Source organism: Daldinia vernicosa (genome assembly GCF_022497035.1).
Source record: "Daldinia vernicosa strain CBS 139.73 unplaced genomic scaffold F5Y00scaffold_4, whole genome shotgun sequence".
Taxonomy (NCBI): domain Eukaryota; kingdom Fungi; phylum Ascomycota; class Sordariomycetes; order Xylariales; family Hypoxylaceae; genus Daldinia; species Daldinia vernicosa.
In genome coordinates this window covers 101004-115814 of record NW_025953920.1, presented here as the reverse complement: position 1 = coordinate 115814, position 14811 = coordinate 101004, and the positions used below count along the sequence as shown (strand labels likewise).

General features: G+C 47.2%; 7 protein-coding genes across 7 annotated transcripts; 4 read left to right on the top strand and 3 right to left on the bottom strand.

The window, feature by feature from the left end:
• Positions 1 to 383: 383 nt before the first annotated feature.
• F5Y00DRAFT_250832 (uncharacterized protein) lies at positions 384 to 2078 on the top strand (the record flags this gene model as incomplete). The annotated part of the gene is made up of 1 exon (XM_048009775.1): positions 384 to 2078. One exon carries the CDS (start codon positions 384 to 386, stop codon positions 2076 to 2078), a length of 1695 nt encoding a protein of 564 aa, XP_047868993.1.
• Positions 2079 to 4028: 1950 nt separating this feature from the next.
• F5Y00DRAFT_225265 (putative methyltransferase-domain-containing protein) lies at positions 4029 to 5588 on the bottom strand. The gene is made up of 2 exons (XM_048006150.1): positions 5155 to 5588; positions 4029 to 5039 (listed from the first exon to the last, which is right to left on the bottom strand). The coding sequence occupies exons 1-2, from the start codon at positions 5404 to 5406 to the stop codon at positions 4245 to 4247; spliced, it is 1047 nt and encodes a 348-aa protein (XP_047868992.1). The 5' UTR covers positions 5407 to 5588; the 3' UTR covers positions 4029 to 4244.
• Positions 5589 to 5961: 373 nt separating this feature from the next.
• F5Y00DRAFT_225260 (putative 40S ribosomal protein S24) lies at positions 5962 to 6890 on the top strand. Its single transcript, XM_048006149.1, has 3 exons — positions 5962 to 6058; positions 6155 to 6402; positions 6476 to 6890. Exons 1-3 carry the CDS (start codon positions 5976 to 5978, stop codon positions 6553 to 6555), a joined length of 411 nt encoding a protein of 136 aa, XP_047868991.1. The 5' UTR covers positions 5962 to 5975; the 3' UTR covers positions 6556 to 6890.
• Positions 6891 to 6935: 45 nt separating this feature from the next.
• F5Y00DRAFT_225259 (uncharacterized protein) lies at positions 6936 to 8090 on the bottom strand. Its single transcript, XM_048006148.1, has one exon. The coding sequence runs from the start codon at positions 7654 to 7656 to the stop codon at positions 7123 to 7125; it is 534 nt and encodes a 177-aa protein (XP_047868990.1). The 5' UTR covers positions 7657 to 8090; the 3' UTR covers positions 6936 to 7122.
• Positions 8091 to 8964: 874 nt separating this feature from the next.
• Positions 8965 to 10519, bottom strand: F5Y00DRAFT_225258 (SGF29 tudor-like domain-containing protein). Its single transcript, XM_048006147.1, has 2 exons — positions 10099 to 10519; positions 8965 to 10013 (listed from the first exon to the last, which is right to left on the bottom strand). Exons 1-2 carry the CDS (start codon positions 10292 to 10294, stop codon positions 9226 to 9228), a joined length of 984 nt encoding a protein of 327 aa, XP_047868989.1. The 5' UTR covers positions 10295 to 10519; the 3' UTR covers positions 8965 to 9225.
• Positions 10520 to 10649: 130 nt separating this feature from the next.
• F5Y00DRAFT_225256 (mannose-6-phosphate isomerase) lies at positions 10650 to 12500 on the top strand. Its single transcript, XM_048006146.1, has 2 exons — positions 10650 to 11045; positions 11115 to 12500. Exons 1-2 carry the CDS (start codon positions 10896 to 10898, stop codon positions 12330 to 12332), a joined length of 1368 nt encoding a protein of 455 aa, XP_047868988.1. The 5' UTR covers positions 10650 to 10895; the 3' UTR covers positions 12333 to 12500.
• Positions 12501 to 13068: 568 nt separating this feature from the next.
• On the top strand, positions 13069 to 14727 carry F5Y00DRAFT_131149 (ADP-ribosylation factor 6). Its single transcript, XM_048004215.1, has 3 exons — positions 13069 to 13983; positions 14173 to 14319; positions 14392 to 14727. The coding sequence occupies exons 1-3, from the start codon at positions 13734 to 13736 to the stop codon at positions 14553 to 14555; spliced, it is 561 nt and encodes a 186-aa protein (XP_047868987.1). The 5' UTR covers positions 13069 to 13733; the 3' UTR covers positions 14556 to 14727.
• The last annotated feature ends 84 nt before the right edge of the window (positions 14728 to 14811 follow it).

The window sequence follows — 14811 nt, the reverse complement described above, 5'->3', positions numbered from 1 at the left end:
TCACCAGCGTCAGTACAATTGTCTTGGTTTTGTTGGATTCTGCTCGGCGAGCCGCGTTTGATACGACATCCTTCCCAATTGCTACATACTTAGCCATTGCGCCGATTGTCTGGCTACACACCACGCAATCACAATCGACATTATCGACAGCCCCGACAATTCCGCATCGCATTAATCAGCCCTGTCTGGACCACATTTATTCCCATCAATCTACTTTGTTGTAATATCATTTTGGGCGCCCTGTTATTCCGGAGGCGATCATCCATTCCTTATTAGATTTCACTTCTAATTACTCTCACCGTCGCTTGGATTCGGATCTTGCATCTCGACTCCCTAAAGCAGCTATTCCGTTGATAGATCACGGCGTTGCTTATAATTTGAGTATGGACACCGGCGGTCTTGCTCAAATGTCACACAACGGTTTCACTTCGCCAACCGGTTTGGGCATGCCCACCGGAGGCCTTGCCTCACGCCGCGGTGGCGGCCAGAACATTAAACCTTTGTCTTTCGAGTCTACCAAGACTCCCACTGATCCCAAGGACAACGGAGTTCCCACTCCTCGAACCAGCCGATCTCACCTGCTTGCGGGTCTTAGGACGGCTCCAAAGTCGGCTACCGCAACTTCTTTTGCTGCTTCGCCAACCTCCACTGTTCCGCCTACTCGTGTACATGGTAGGGATGGTGCTGGAAACATGTATGGTAGCCAGGACGGCATGTATGGTGGACCTAAGACGTCGCTTCCCCGTCTTGCGACCCAGCAGCAGAGCTACAACCCGATGATGAGCTCTACTCAGCAGCATTATACTGCCGAGCAGATCTTAGCACCCCCCGAGCTTCATCTTGATGAGCAAGTCCAGGACCAAATGGATCCTTCGCTCTATGCTCAGCTAGTAGCGACCAATATGTACCTGGCTCAACAGCAGCAGCGATTGCAGCAACAGTTGCTCAGTGTCCAGGCTGCAGCTCAGCAATTCCAGGCAATGAGCCTCAGCGGACAGTCAGTGTTGCAGCAGCAGATGGCTCTGCAGAATCTGTATCAACAACAGCAGCAGCTTAAGAACTTGCAGCAATCGATGGCTAACCCCATGCAAGTTCAGCAGAGCCTCTTCCCCTATTATGACTCTAACGGCCAGCAAATGTTCTACGTCAACCAGAACACCACTCAGATGAGAAATGTCGGCAATTATGTGGACTGCACTCCTGGTACACCTCAGGGTTATAGTCACTCGCAGGTAAACAACGGCACGCCCCGTGTCCAGGTTTCACCGCCTCCCACGGAGAGCGTCCCGCCTACCTACCGAACTACCTCGCCCCCGAAAAAGGTAGAAATAATCGCGGAACCTACGCCCCTACCACCTCCATCTGCCAATGCCTTCCGTCGCGGCCATAAGAAGTCGTCCTCCCTTGCGAACGGAAATAAGGGTCTGTCACTGTCGATGGATGATTCCCCCAAGTCGGCTGGCCCCAAGACGGCCTCCTTCCCGCTTACTCCCTCGACTAATGGTGGCTATGGCCCTGGCCAAGGTCGTGCTGGCGAGCACCCTATCCGTCAGCCTCGCGGTCCTCCCGCACTTGATGAACTTAGGGCGAAGCCCACTGCCAAGCACGAGGGTAGCAAGAATTTTGCGCAGCGAACTCGCCGCTCTGCTGTCCACAATCTTGTGAAGGCCGGGATGGTTAGGCGTAAGGGTACGGGTAGTAGCTGCGGAAGCATGAGCCCCGTATCTGAGAGCGCGGAGGAAGTTTGCACACCATTGACTGACAACGAGTCCGATTCTGGGCATAGTGGCTCAGGCAGCCTCTCAGGCGACGCAGAGCCTAGTCTTGCTAGTTCCAGGACTTCCACAAGTGGCAGCTGGGGAGCTATTGGCTCCGACCGCCCTGGCTCGCGCCAGAAGTCGCGGAAGAGCGTTGATAGCCTATCCAGTGGCGGTGATAGCGAGGGTAGCTTTGCGAGTGTGTTCAAAAACGGTTCCCAGCGCTCTAGTAAGACCGAGTCGATCGACGGTCAGCGAAAAGCGCCTATGCTCGTACTCACCAGCGCCGAGAAGCGCAAGGGTGGTGTTGTCGTAGCTTAGGGTGCAACCGGTCTCAAATTTTCACGCAATAATGATCGCATGCTCCCAACGTCTTTGTCTTTTCATGAACGTCGCGACAGAGTGGTAGAGCGCTCTAAGCAGAGATTACGTACGAATGGACGGGACTAGGTTGGAGAACAGAATGGCCATTTCTTTTCGCGATTTGATTTTGGAGGGCGCTGGTAACTGGGTTAAGGGATGGCAGCATTCTGAGCTGTTGATTTCTATTTGCAATTCCGAGGATCCCTTGGCTGGCGTCCAGCAGTACACTTCTTTGAGGGGACGGGGCGGCTTGGAGAGAAAACCCTATCAGTGGGATTCTTTTGCTGTTTATACTTCACGTCACTCTCTCGCACAAACCATACGTTTTATTCGCTTCTAAACACGTTGAGTTTGGAGGAGGGACCTCACGGAGGGAACATCTCACTTACGATTCTTGTGGATGCTTGTTCCCTAGAAAGCTGTGTAGGCTGGAGCTTAGCTTTGTGGTCGGGACACCTATCGATAGACTCATGCCCGACTCTAGATAGTGATCAATGGCTCAATTATAATTATATGCCAAGCCTATTTGTTTTGTTCTCGTTTCTGATGTCTGTCTTGCCTGCCTCCTACGTTATACTTTATAGAACTTGAATATAAACCCTTTTCCCACAGTTACCAATAGTTGCGCCTACTCAGATGACCCCCTATTCGTTGGATAATACGCTATAGCCTTACTAAGAGGGTAGCTAGCTCTCGTTAGACGGTATATTCGCTGAGGAAGACTCCAATTTTCTCCTAAGATAACAGCATGCTGGACGGCCGAAGGAGTAGGTAATGTCTATAGTGTTATGTCACCTGGTATTGATTTACATGCCGTATACTTCTGCTTGCACTACAAGAATATTAATAACCACCATCGTTAAATCGTAGAATATACCCACCCTTATTTGGTATCTGATAAAGTCCCTTGGGTGTCAAGTTGCGGTTCTTTCTGCTTCTGCTTCCCTTTATTCTGTGTATTGGCGGCCTCTGGGTCCTCCAATCTGGTCCTGACCCGCCGCCCACGATGGATTAAGAAGGCAACTAAGGCTAGTAGAAGGAAAATCCCCCCAAGAGTTGAACCTATGCTGATTCCCGTTGTGGCGCTGGGTGCTAATCCGTCATCGCCCTTGTTGACGCTGGGGTCTTTGTTACTCGTATCTCTAGGGGCGTCGTTGTTCCGCTAATCATATTAGTAGGTAGGCAGAGATAGTGAGAAGGGCTTGAAAATATATCGTTACCTGTAAAAGGCCGCCGGAGAGTGCTAGCTTGGGCGATTCATCTGTGCACCAGCCATCGCTAATGTAGACGACGTAAGTACCCGGGGTAAGATCGACTCTGGGCGTCAACATAAATGTATTGTTGCCTTTATAGTCTAGTTATAATCCGTGAGTATCTATGCATTCTCACAACTGCTGGGGAAAGGTCTTATACTTTTAGCGATCTCATCAATCCGCATGAGTCCCTCAGTTGTAAGCTTGGCTAGGTTAATATTGACCGAGTCGGCAGTGCCTGTCCACGTGAGAATCAAAGTCTTTCCATACTCAAAGTCCCATCTATGTGTCGTGAAGCGGACCCCAGTCCGGCATTCCATCACCAGCGTTGACAAGGCGAATGATCTTCTGAATAGCATCACTATTGGCTTACACCAGATGGTGTATTTTCACTTATATATGAGACGTAGAGGGGGAAAAAGGATAGAAGTAAGAAATTCCACAGGGACCCGTTTGTCAAGCCATATATCGAATGACATGTTTTCCTAGCACTTACCTCCGTAGTGTATGACAGTGCTCCATCCCGTGTTATGGTGTTTGTATGGCGTTTATGTTGCACACGTGTTACGGACGGAAGCAGGCAGCCTTACCTAGGAGGCTTGGTGTTACTAAGAGATCATAAGGTGATTTCGATTCTTAATGGAAATTCTTGTTTCTGGTACTTAGATGTTTGCATTGATAATATTGAACTGAGTGTTCTTAGTTATAGAAGTCTTACGAGAGTCTTCTTTAGCCCCTTTATCTATATTGTTGTCCTAGAACTAGATAAATGTAGTATAGATAGGTAATCGGGAAGTGTGATTATCACTAGGAGTATGTAAGGCATTATGCGAGGTATATGGTAAAGCGAGGAATTACGTAGCATCGAGTTTCAAGAACTCGAGCACTTTTGTATTCTGCATATCTTAATAGGCACTTGGTCGCTGTAAAATGGACCTCGTTGGTCTTGTCTGCATGGAAGCTTAAAATCAACTTCTTCGACGTTGAAACATCTCTCTTGGCAGACGTCAAGGAAGGCTTTGAATGTGTCTTGATTCCTTTCGGTAGCGGCAATGAGAATTGTAACATGCGGAAACATACCCGCCAATTCTTCTAATGTTCCAACGAGAGCCGGGATGACGCTCTTGTCATAGGTTATATCCGCGCCAAGGACCACATCGATGGGCATGCCGCCGTTCCAGTATTGGTCTTCTGTTCCCACAAGAGCGTGACCCCATTTAATATCCATTGCCCGGATTTGCTTTGAGTCTTGGAGGCCGTTTAAAAAGAAGTTCTCGGGAAGGGTTGCCACAACCTCATCAGAGCCGTCCGAGGCAATAGTTAGAGTAGAAGTAAGAAATCTAGCACACAGCACGGATAGGTATCCGGTCCCTGATCCCAACTCTAAAACTCGCCTCCCTCGAATAAGGGACGGGTTTGCGCAGAGAAATTGCCCCAGGTGAAGGGAGGCTTCCCAAGTACGCAAGCCAGTGGTCCCCGAGGCAGAGATGAGATTGCGCGACTCGAGTAGTGTGATCTGAGCTGGAGTTTGGGCAACATTATCACGACCATCAAGTAGAGATAGACTATACGTCACATATGATTTCTGCTGAGCAGCAGTGGTCTCGGAAGGTAACGGGTGTGCTAGGAGACAAGAGAGCGTATTCATCAAGTCGTCCGAAACCCCCTGAGGAATTGGGTTATCAGCCATGGCTGCATGGCAAGAGATATGAACCATAGGTACCTAGGTAAACTACACGCTTGTATATAAGATAGGTACATAAGAGATGGGTTTTCCTTACGTGACGATCCCAGTCTTCGATACTCGCTTCGATCCTCGACGTGAGCTCCTTAAGGACCCGTAGCTGATACCTCCGAGGAGGGGGATAAGCAAGAGCGTCATCGGCAAAGATGCGGCGGTATATAGTGTCTTGAATATCTGCATCTCGCAGGAGTGCAGGTGAAGGATAGTCAAGATCTTTTTCTAATTGAACGTACTGAGAACAGAAGCGGTCGATGGCATCAGCTTTCAACTCGTGTTCTTTTACGGGCATGTTTAAAGGGTCCACAGGTTTTTAGCTCTTTGAATGAATAGGTAGGCAAAATTTTTGGTATTTCAGGACAATACTGGGTCAAATGTTTTACTTAGTCTCCACAGAGTCGAAGTTGGTGAAGTTGGTGAAGTTGTGAAGTTGCGATGTTGGAAATAGAAGACTTGAATTACATGTAAATTACCTGTATGTACCTAGGTACCTATCATACACTATGTGGCTGAAGTGGGCGGTATGGCTGTGCAAAAACTAGTGGGACTAGGTACCTAGGTACCTACCTGAAAGATGGTAAATTTCTTAGGGTTTTAACCTCGCGTATGGGTCCTGCCCTGTGCACACTTAAAGCAAAAAAAAGGAAAGCAGAAAGAAAGCGCAGGTCGGAAGTTTACTCGGTCCGGGTCTTAGCCCCAATCACACACAATCAACAATCCACCAATCCACCAACCCACCCACTTTCGGTTAACGAATTTTTGTGAAGGCCTTTCCACCCTGCGCACCTCAATTCGAGAATACTAATCCAGCAGCAACATCAACGCCAATTTCCCTCTTCGATCCGTCATTAAACCGCGAAGATGGCTGACTCCGAGGCTCCCGTCACGTTGCGAACTCGCAAGTTCATCCGCAACCCTCTCCTCGGTCGCAAGCAGATGGTCGTGTACGTTGCATCCCACTTCGATAATAGAGCACGATCACGATCGAAGATATGAGAAATAATCGAAGACAACCGAAACTAACACAAGCTTCCTCATAGTGATATCCTGCACCCCGGCCGAGCCAACCTCTCCAAGGACGAGCTCCGAGAAAAGCTATCCGTCATGTACAAGGCACAGAAGGACCAGATCTCCGTCTTTGGTCTGCGAACAAAATTCGGTGGCGGCAAGACCACCGGTTTCGCTCTAGTCTACGATTCCCCCGAGGCCATGAAGAAGTTTGAGCCCCTGTACCGACTGGTTCGTGTCGGCCTGGCTACCAGACCTGAGAGACCGTCAAGACAGCAACGTACGTTTTTATATCTGGAGGACTGATGGAATGAATATAGTCGATATGAATGGAAATGCTAACAACTAGACAGGCAAGCAGCGCAAGAACCGACAGAAGACCCTACGGGGTACCGCCAAGGTCAAGGGTGCCAAGGCGAAGAAGGAGAAATAGACGATGGGCTTCTAGGTGTTCTGGTCTGGTCTTTGCGGAGTGGGATTTGGCTCGGCTTCGGCACTGGCTCTGTGCATTATACGCGAAAATGCATCTCTGCATCCTACATACTAGTTCTCGACGCGGTACGGTACTAGTGAACTTTCCTCGAGCCGTGACGGAATGAATTTGATGATTTCCCCCCCACGATAGGCGATAGCATAAATCAAGGAGTTGTCATGGCAATACCCGTTTCTAGTTCATGTTCTAGTTCATGATTCTGGTTCATACGTGACTTATTCGCATCAGATCGTACTGAGATCGTACGAGATCCGCTAATGGCATCTGCTAATAATGTTTCTTTTACTTTACTATATCATAGTAACTACTAACTCTATAGTTAACTCTATAGTTATTGATTCCTGAACGCCTCTGTTTTCCTACCTAAGGTATCTCATAATCGCAAAGCGTCCTAGACTTATCATGATCATATTTCGTAAGTCATTAGGGTTGGAGGTATATCTGCCCAGCTGCCCATGCCCAAAAGGAAGAAAAATAAATAAACATACAACGGACTACACTTAAATATCAAAGCCCGAGTACTAATCCGCCAGCGACGATACCAGCGACGACGCCGGCGCGTAAAGCTGCCTGCCCACTTCCTTCGCATCGCATCCCGCTCGCTCCAGCGTCTAATATAGGTTCATGCCAGCCGCAGTGCGTTTCCAAAGGAAAGGTTACGCAGCTATAGTATGTAGTCTGTACATACTTGACGCCTATTTCGTGGAAATTAGCCCCTGGCGGTGGTAACTCGGGCGAGGGCGTAATCTCAGGGTCGAATGTGGTATGAGTTGATATAGATGTAGACGTAGGCGCATCGAGTGGTAAAGTAGTACACCTGCTCTTAGCAGCGGCGGCGCTCGGCAATCGCGATGTAGAACTTGACGTATTAATCTGGATCGAGGGTATGTTACTCGACACTATTGTTGTAACTGATGGTATTGTCGTCAACGTTGTCGTTGTCAAAGGCGAACTAAGGCCTGAAGGTATAGCGGTTCGCGGTGTTTTCCGGCTAGCCTCCGCAAAGCTTAGCAGGGCTATTAGAGTCAAGATTGCCAGCATCTTGATGGAATGAATATGTATGAATGCTCAGTGCCGTCTGTGTTCTTGCTAAAAATCGATTCTTGTTCCCACTAATAATAAGGGCTCAGTCTCAAGGAATGGAATAGGTGAGATGGATTATATGTGCAGCATGAGAACAATACGCAAGGCGTGAGACCAGCTCGGTGTATGTATGAATAAAAGGTACCTGACCTATAAACTAAAAGGTAGAATTAAGAAGAATGAAGAATGCCTAAGAAGTCGTGGCAGATCTAAGAAGTTGTTGTAGATGGAATAACAAAGAGAAAACATCGAGCAAGAATGGAAGACGGATTGAATGAAACTAAATGCAATTCACACTGCCTCGAACTTCTAGAGCCATTGTCTTGTACGTTTACCCGTCATCTCATCCTCCGTGATGCAAGTTAACATTGTTGGTGTTAGTCAGAGGCACGCATGCACGTTTGACGAAAAGAATAGTAAATGCAGTTAGGTCTGGCAACTATTGGACGATGTATCACTTTAGGCCAAGCCTAAAAAGGGCCTCTGGCTACCTATCTATCATCCCTAAGATATAACTTTCCTCCTTGGCAGAACAGAAAAAAAAGCTTCTAGATAGCAAACAATCACATCTTCCACTGTCGAGTGTTAGAGGCCGATGGACAAGCCTACAAACGGCTGGCTTAGGTACTTGGCTATGACGAAGGAGACGCCCCTGACAGGTGGAGGCTTGTCGCGGATGTGAGCTGCATTGGAAGGGATGGGGAGATATGATTGGTGCGTTGTATATGCAGGGTCAAGTAATACCCCTTACCTTTTCTCCTCCTTGGATGGAAACGCACTATATTTCTGTAAGTGATAGTATCTTAGATCTATAAGCCCGTAGTTATTGAAATTTGATACGTCAACAGCTAGCTAATTTAAAAGACTCGGGCAATTTAGGGCATAGGTATCAAAAGATTTGGGATTATATCCTTGCTGTTCAACTCATTGGATCCGACCTTTTTCAACTCGGGGCTAGTTGTTACTTGGCAGGATACTGAGTCGTTAGAAAGACACCAGACTATGGGATTTATTCAACCTAAATCACAAAATTCATCCTTTACCCACCTGATGGGTTGAGTGTTATTATGGCCAAGAAGCGTTTTAAGTTGTTAGGCTTGAGTCATAGATCTGATTATATGGTGTTGTGACTTACACCTAGTAAGCATGTATCATGACCCTTGCAAGTCGAGGCTCAAATCTCATCCATCTTTTTAACGATAATGTTCTTCCGGCATGACTACATCCTAAAAAAGGCAGTATATACGAAAGGGCAATATCAGAAGCTTACTAGTTAAATAACATGTTTGAGTATACGATGCTATTTCATACAGGGAATGAAACAGATAGCCATTTCATCGCCCGAGTAAGCGTCAAGATGAAATCCGAATTCAACCCGCATACGCTATTCGTAGACTAAATACTGAATCATATCAAGTTTGGCTCCCAGAAGAATCAACCAGTAACTCCAGTAACTTCAGATCAGGTCCCATCCGATCAGCCTAGACTCCTAACCCCAATCAACCAATCTAACAAAGCTCGCCCTCCTCAACCCCGATACTCCACAACGTGTCGACGGATGACGGCTTGCATTGTGTTGCTGCTCTCCTCGCCCTCAAATTTCAAGTTCACCTTCCCATCGCCATCCATCCCCATAACCTCGGCTTTATAAAACGTGGTGGTATTGGGATAAAGCGCCAGCACCGTCTTACCCGTCTCTAATGGCGGCAACACGGTCCCTTCTCTAGGGATAAGGATCATGCTGCTAGCGTAAGTTCGGAAATCTTTTTGGTGACCATTCTCGTCCACGTCGGCGTCCAGGACCCTGTAACGCCTCGTCTTTCCGTCGCCGCGCACATCTTGGACGATGCCTAAAATCCAGTCCGTCTGCTCGTTACTTACGGGCTTGGGCTTGAAAGCGACCTCGTCGTCTTTGGCGAACGTCTGCTTGGTACGGATGGAGTTAGAAGAGGGCCCGGCTTGTGGTTCGGCGCTCCCCGCCTTGGTTGCCGGAGTAGAACGATCCCTAGGGGGGACTGAGTCACGGTCACCCTTGTTATTATTATTTATACGGCGTATGGTGGGGTTTGGAGACGGGACGGACGACTCGCCAGATCCGTCAAAGTCATATAGAGAAGAGGCAGCAGCAGCTGACTCTTTAGCCCGCTGGACTCTCGAGGTGTTTACCTCTTGCTGCTCCTCCTTGGCCTTCTGCACGGCACGCAATACCTTGAGCTTTTCGATTGTTTCGACAATGGCTTGACTAGCGATTTCATTGGCCTTTACACCCTTACGGTAGAAGTCATCGAGTGTATTATAGTCTTCTATGGTGAGGACTAATGAGAAGTATCAGATTACTTTGGTTATGCTTGATAAATAAAGACTTTGATATATAGAAGACGGGGCGGGAATGGGACTCACCGCCTTTGGTCTTCTTCTCGGCCATGAGCCTCTCCTGGTCGCGAATCTTGTTGACGTTGGAGCTACTATCGTTGAAGGCATTGGTAATAGCAGTGCCTTTGTCCTTGATGTCTTTCCACATGGGCAATTCCTCGCCGTGCTCGCCGATCTCGCTATTGCGATTTGGACCTCTTCGCTGATTCCCTCGTGAAGACATCTCGGTGATGTTTTTATTACGTTAGTTAACTGTTAGGTACCTATCTAAGGTTAACTAGGGTAGATATTATGATAGTGGCCAATTGTGATGAGAAATGAGTAATAGAATGCTAGGTACAAATTCAAATCGGAAGTTAGAAGAATCTTCAAAATCATTAAAAGTGTTTGAATACATTGGTTTTATGGCATGTCCAAGTATAGCCATTTTAAGTTTGAATATGAACCTTAGGTACTGAGTAAATGAAGCCACGCCTCTATTGACGACCTAGCCCCCAATTCCATTTATGGATATTTTAGGTAATTTGTGGCTTGTGGCTCATAGCTCTTAGGTACCTAGTACAAGTCTCGCGGGGTAACTCCCCCGCACCTTGAGCTTTACCTCTATTACTTGCAGACTTAGGAATCGTCAACCGCGTACCTTACAGTAAGGCACTTACAACGGGCTGTGACCTACCTTAGTACCTATACCTAACCTTAGGTACCTTAGGTAATCTTATAATCATCTCCTATTCCAAATCTGCGCGACCTTAAATAAATATCTGCGAACTCCCACCTAAACACCTACCACCTATACTGTTGAAACATTCGAGTCATCGCCGACAATGGTGCTACCCGTCCCTCTTATACGACTCCAATGCGGAGTGAACTCCTACGATTGGGGCAAGATTGGATCTGAATCTGCCGCAGCTAAGTTCGCCGCTGCGACACCCTCCGATAACTTGAACATTCAGTCAGATAAACCATATGCTGAGGTGTGTCTTTTACCTGCTGCCAAACCCTACGTAATATAATAGCTAACATGAAGGACCTTGCGCTTTTAGTTATGGATGGGGACTCACCCTTCGAACCCATCTAAGGACGTCGAATCCGGCCGCACCTTGCTCGAGCTTGTCCAAGAGAATCAAATGCTCCTCGCCCCATCTGTTAAGGCGAAATATGGCCCCAAGTTACCATTCCTATTCAAGGTGCTCTCTATAAATAAGGCCCTCTCCATCCAAGCCCATCCCAACAAAAAACTTGCCGAAAAATTGCATGAAAGAGACCCTAAGAACTACCCAGACGACAACCACAAACCCGAAATGGCCATTGCGATAACCGATTTTGAGGGTCTGTGTGGATTCCGCCCGCTTGGCGAAATTGCTCACTTTCTATCCTCCGTACCAGCTCTACGACAACTGGTCGGAGAAGACGCCGCAAAGGCATTCATCGCCACGGTTCGAGGACAGGAGAGTGACGCTTCTTCCGAGTCTACTACGCAGAACAAGAGAGCCCTCCAGTCTGCCTTTGCCGCTCTTATGAAGTCTTCACAAGAAGATGTAGCGTCGGCTTCTAAGGCACTCGTCTCGGACGCCGAGAGCAGAGGAAGTGAATTTGCAGATGGTGGGGTCGAATCTACCAGCGGGGCAGTTATGTCCGAGTTGGTGGTTCGACTGAACAAGCAGTTCCCGGAAGATATCGGTCTCTTCGTCTTGTTCTTCCTTAACTATGTCAAGCTTTCTCCAGGTGAAGCCCTTTTTCTGAAAGCGGACGATATTCATGCGTACTTGTCGGGTGATATCATCGAGTGTATGGCAGCAAGTGACAATGTTGTACGAGCTGGATTTACACCCAAGTTTAAGGATGTTCAGACGCTGGTCGATCTATTGACATACAATTACGCTCCCATCGAGGAGCAGAAGATGTCGCCAAAAGAGTATCCGTACGTAGTGCTCAACCGCACCGCATACAGTTCGGGCTCAGAGGCAACCCTGTACGACCCGCCGATCGAAGAGTTTAGCGTCATCAGGACGGTACTTAATGGTGAGGGATCCAAGGCAACCTTCGACCCTATCGATGGACCAAGCATTGTTATCTGCACGGGGGGCAAAGGCAAAATAACGGTTGGTCCAAAGACTGAAGAGGTTAAGGAAGGATATGTCTTCTTCGTTGGCGCTACGGCAGAATTAATTCTAGAATCTCAAGGAGGTCAAGATGATTCGTTCACGACGTTTAAGGCCTTTTGCGAAGTTGAAGACCACAGTAATGGGGCACAGCTATAGCAGGTACCTATTCAAGTGTTGATATAAGAGGACGAGTTATTATTGCTAACTCTCATTTCATCTTCGGAGGCCTGGAGGCCTCTACATCTCCGTTTGTCTTATACCCAAACCAGAGACATCTTAAAAAGCAATTGTTAGTTGAATTTATACATATTACATGCTTCTTAATTACCTTTTATGCTTATATTCTTTATATTTCTGTAATGTGAATTTTTATCAGTTGTAAAAATAAGTAGCTAACAGGTAGTTTTACTGTCTTATTTCTTAACGTTGCCAACTAAGTCGTATATTTAAAACGAGCCCCTTTTTAATAACTCTTAATAAAAGGTATGCCACTACCCGGCATATGCCCCCCTTTAACTATGTTGCTTGCTATTACATACTTTGGATTCATTAATAATATACTGTTGCATTGGATATACTGCATTTGCATGCTCTACATATTGGTATACTGACCTACATACCTAATGTACATGTACCCAATGCTAAGATTGGACGAAGCCTTTGATGTACAAATTCTCCGTACCTTTCCGCGGCTGCGCGATGAACTTCTGCAGGGGTAACCAGGCCTGCCAGGGAATATATATCCACTACTGGTATATCAAAACTTATCTAACCTAATTGGGAAGCTAACGCGCCTTTAGCGTGGTACGCTAACTTATATGCAGTAACAAATAACTGATAACGGTATTGCGGCAGTGAAGTTTAGGTGGTGTAAGTTTCCCCCCCTTCCCCCCCTAAAAGTAGCGGAAATTGAACCATTTTGATAATGACCTGGACCCTGGCGCATTTTAATGTTTCATTACTCTTCCAATTTGGAAATCGACACGAACAACTATTTTTTTTCTTCTTGTCAATGCTCTGTCTTTCTCTTTAATTTTCCCATCCTTTCCACTGAACTCCCTCGTTGTGCATGTGTCAATCTCTAATCTCGGATGTGTAATTTTACCTATTTTTAATCATTCCTCATACGGTAACCACCTCTACCATCTACGACCAACCCTCTCCATCGGCATCTTTCACCTCACGGACCTCCCCCCCTTCTTCTTTAGGCCCCTTCATAGGTCCTTCAACGATAGGTCGAATTGTTACCTACGAAATACTCTCGTGATTCGATCAATTGGATCTCCAAAAGAGTATAGATAGCCAATAGAGACGCGTCGCGCGCTACCAATCACCGTTCTACCTACTACCTATCTCCTCTTCTTCCCTTTCGACTCTCACATTAACGAACTCGACGACGTTAGGCGCCATCTCAATCCTAGTCGAGCGTGGTAAACGCAAATCGATTCTCTATACGGCTTCACGCCCCCGCAAACAAGGCGACGGATATTATCGACGGGGCCTGTTCTCTTCAGTAGAATTTAACTAATATCTTGACCGCGATCGATAATACTCAAGATGGGGGGCCAACTTTCCAAGATGATGGGCAAGATCTTCGGATCTAAAGAGATGAGGTTGTTGATGTTGGGACTTGACGCTGCTGGAAAAACGACAATATTATACAAGCTCAAGTTGGGTCAGGACGTTACTACTATCCCTACCGTCGGTTTCAATGTCGAGACGGTCACGTACAAGAACGTCAAGTTCAACGTCTGGGATGTTGGTGGTCAGGACAAGATCCGTCCCTTATGGAGACATTACTTCAGCGGTAAGTGATTTGTCAGTTGTGAACTGGGGTCGTGTTTTGGATCTGGAATCCTCTCTGGATATTCCTGGTATTATTTTAGTCCGCAAGGGCCACCGTGAATTTTCCTTGCGGATGGGTTCGTAGATAATCGCGGACACGGACACGGGCGTAATAGCTCTAACATATGCTGACTGTGTAATACACGAATAGGAACCCAAGGTCTAATATTCGTAATCGACTCTGCCGACCGTACGCGGATGGAAGAGGCGAGACAAGAATTACATCGCATTATCAACGACAGGGAGATGAAGGATAGCTTGCTGCTGGTATTCGCAAACAAGCAAGATATCGGAGGTGGTAAGTAACTAACTATTGATTCCCATCTCACCCCCTAGACATCAAACAAGAGTCGGCTAACTGTTCCTACAGCAATGAAACCACAAGAAGTAACCGAGGCACTCCAGCTGTCCAAGCTTAAGGATAAGATCTGGTACGTAGTGCCTAGTTGTGCCACGACGGGCGAGGGTCTGCTCGAGGGGTTGGCGTGGCTGTCAAACAATGTCAAGGCGCCCCCTGCGCCGGCCAAGAAGTAGGGCTTCTAGTTCTAGTTCTCTGTTCCCTTGATACCCTTGATTTTCTTTGATTTAGAACGACCACTTCCCTACAACTTGGCCAGAGATGGACATGACGAGCGAACCTCAATGGTCTTTGGGCTGCTCGCATGGTCTTATACGACCTTAATAACTCGATGGAATTGGTTCGGGCTAGGATGTTTTTGCCGCGGTACAATGAAGATGCCTCGTCTCGTATAATTCAGGGTCTAGTGTGCGAATTCAGTTTTGGCCCTTT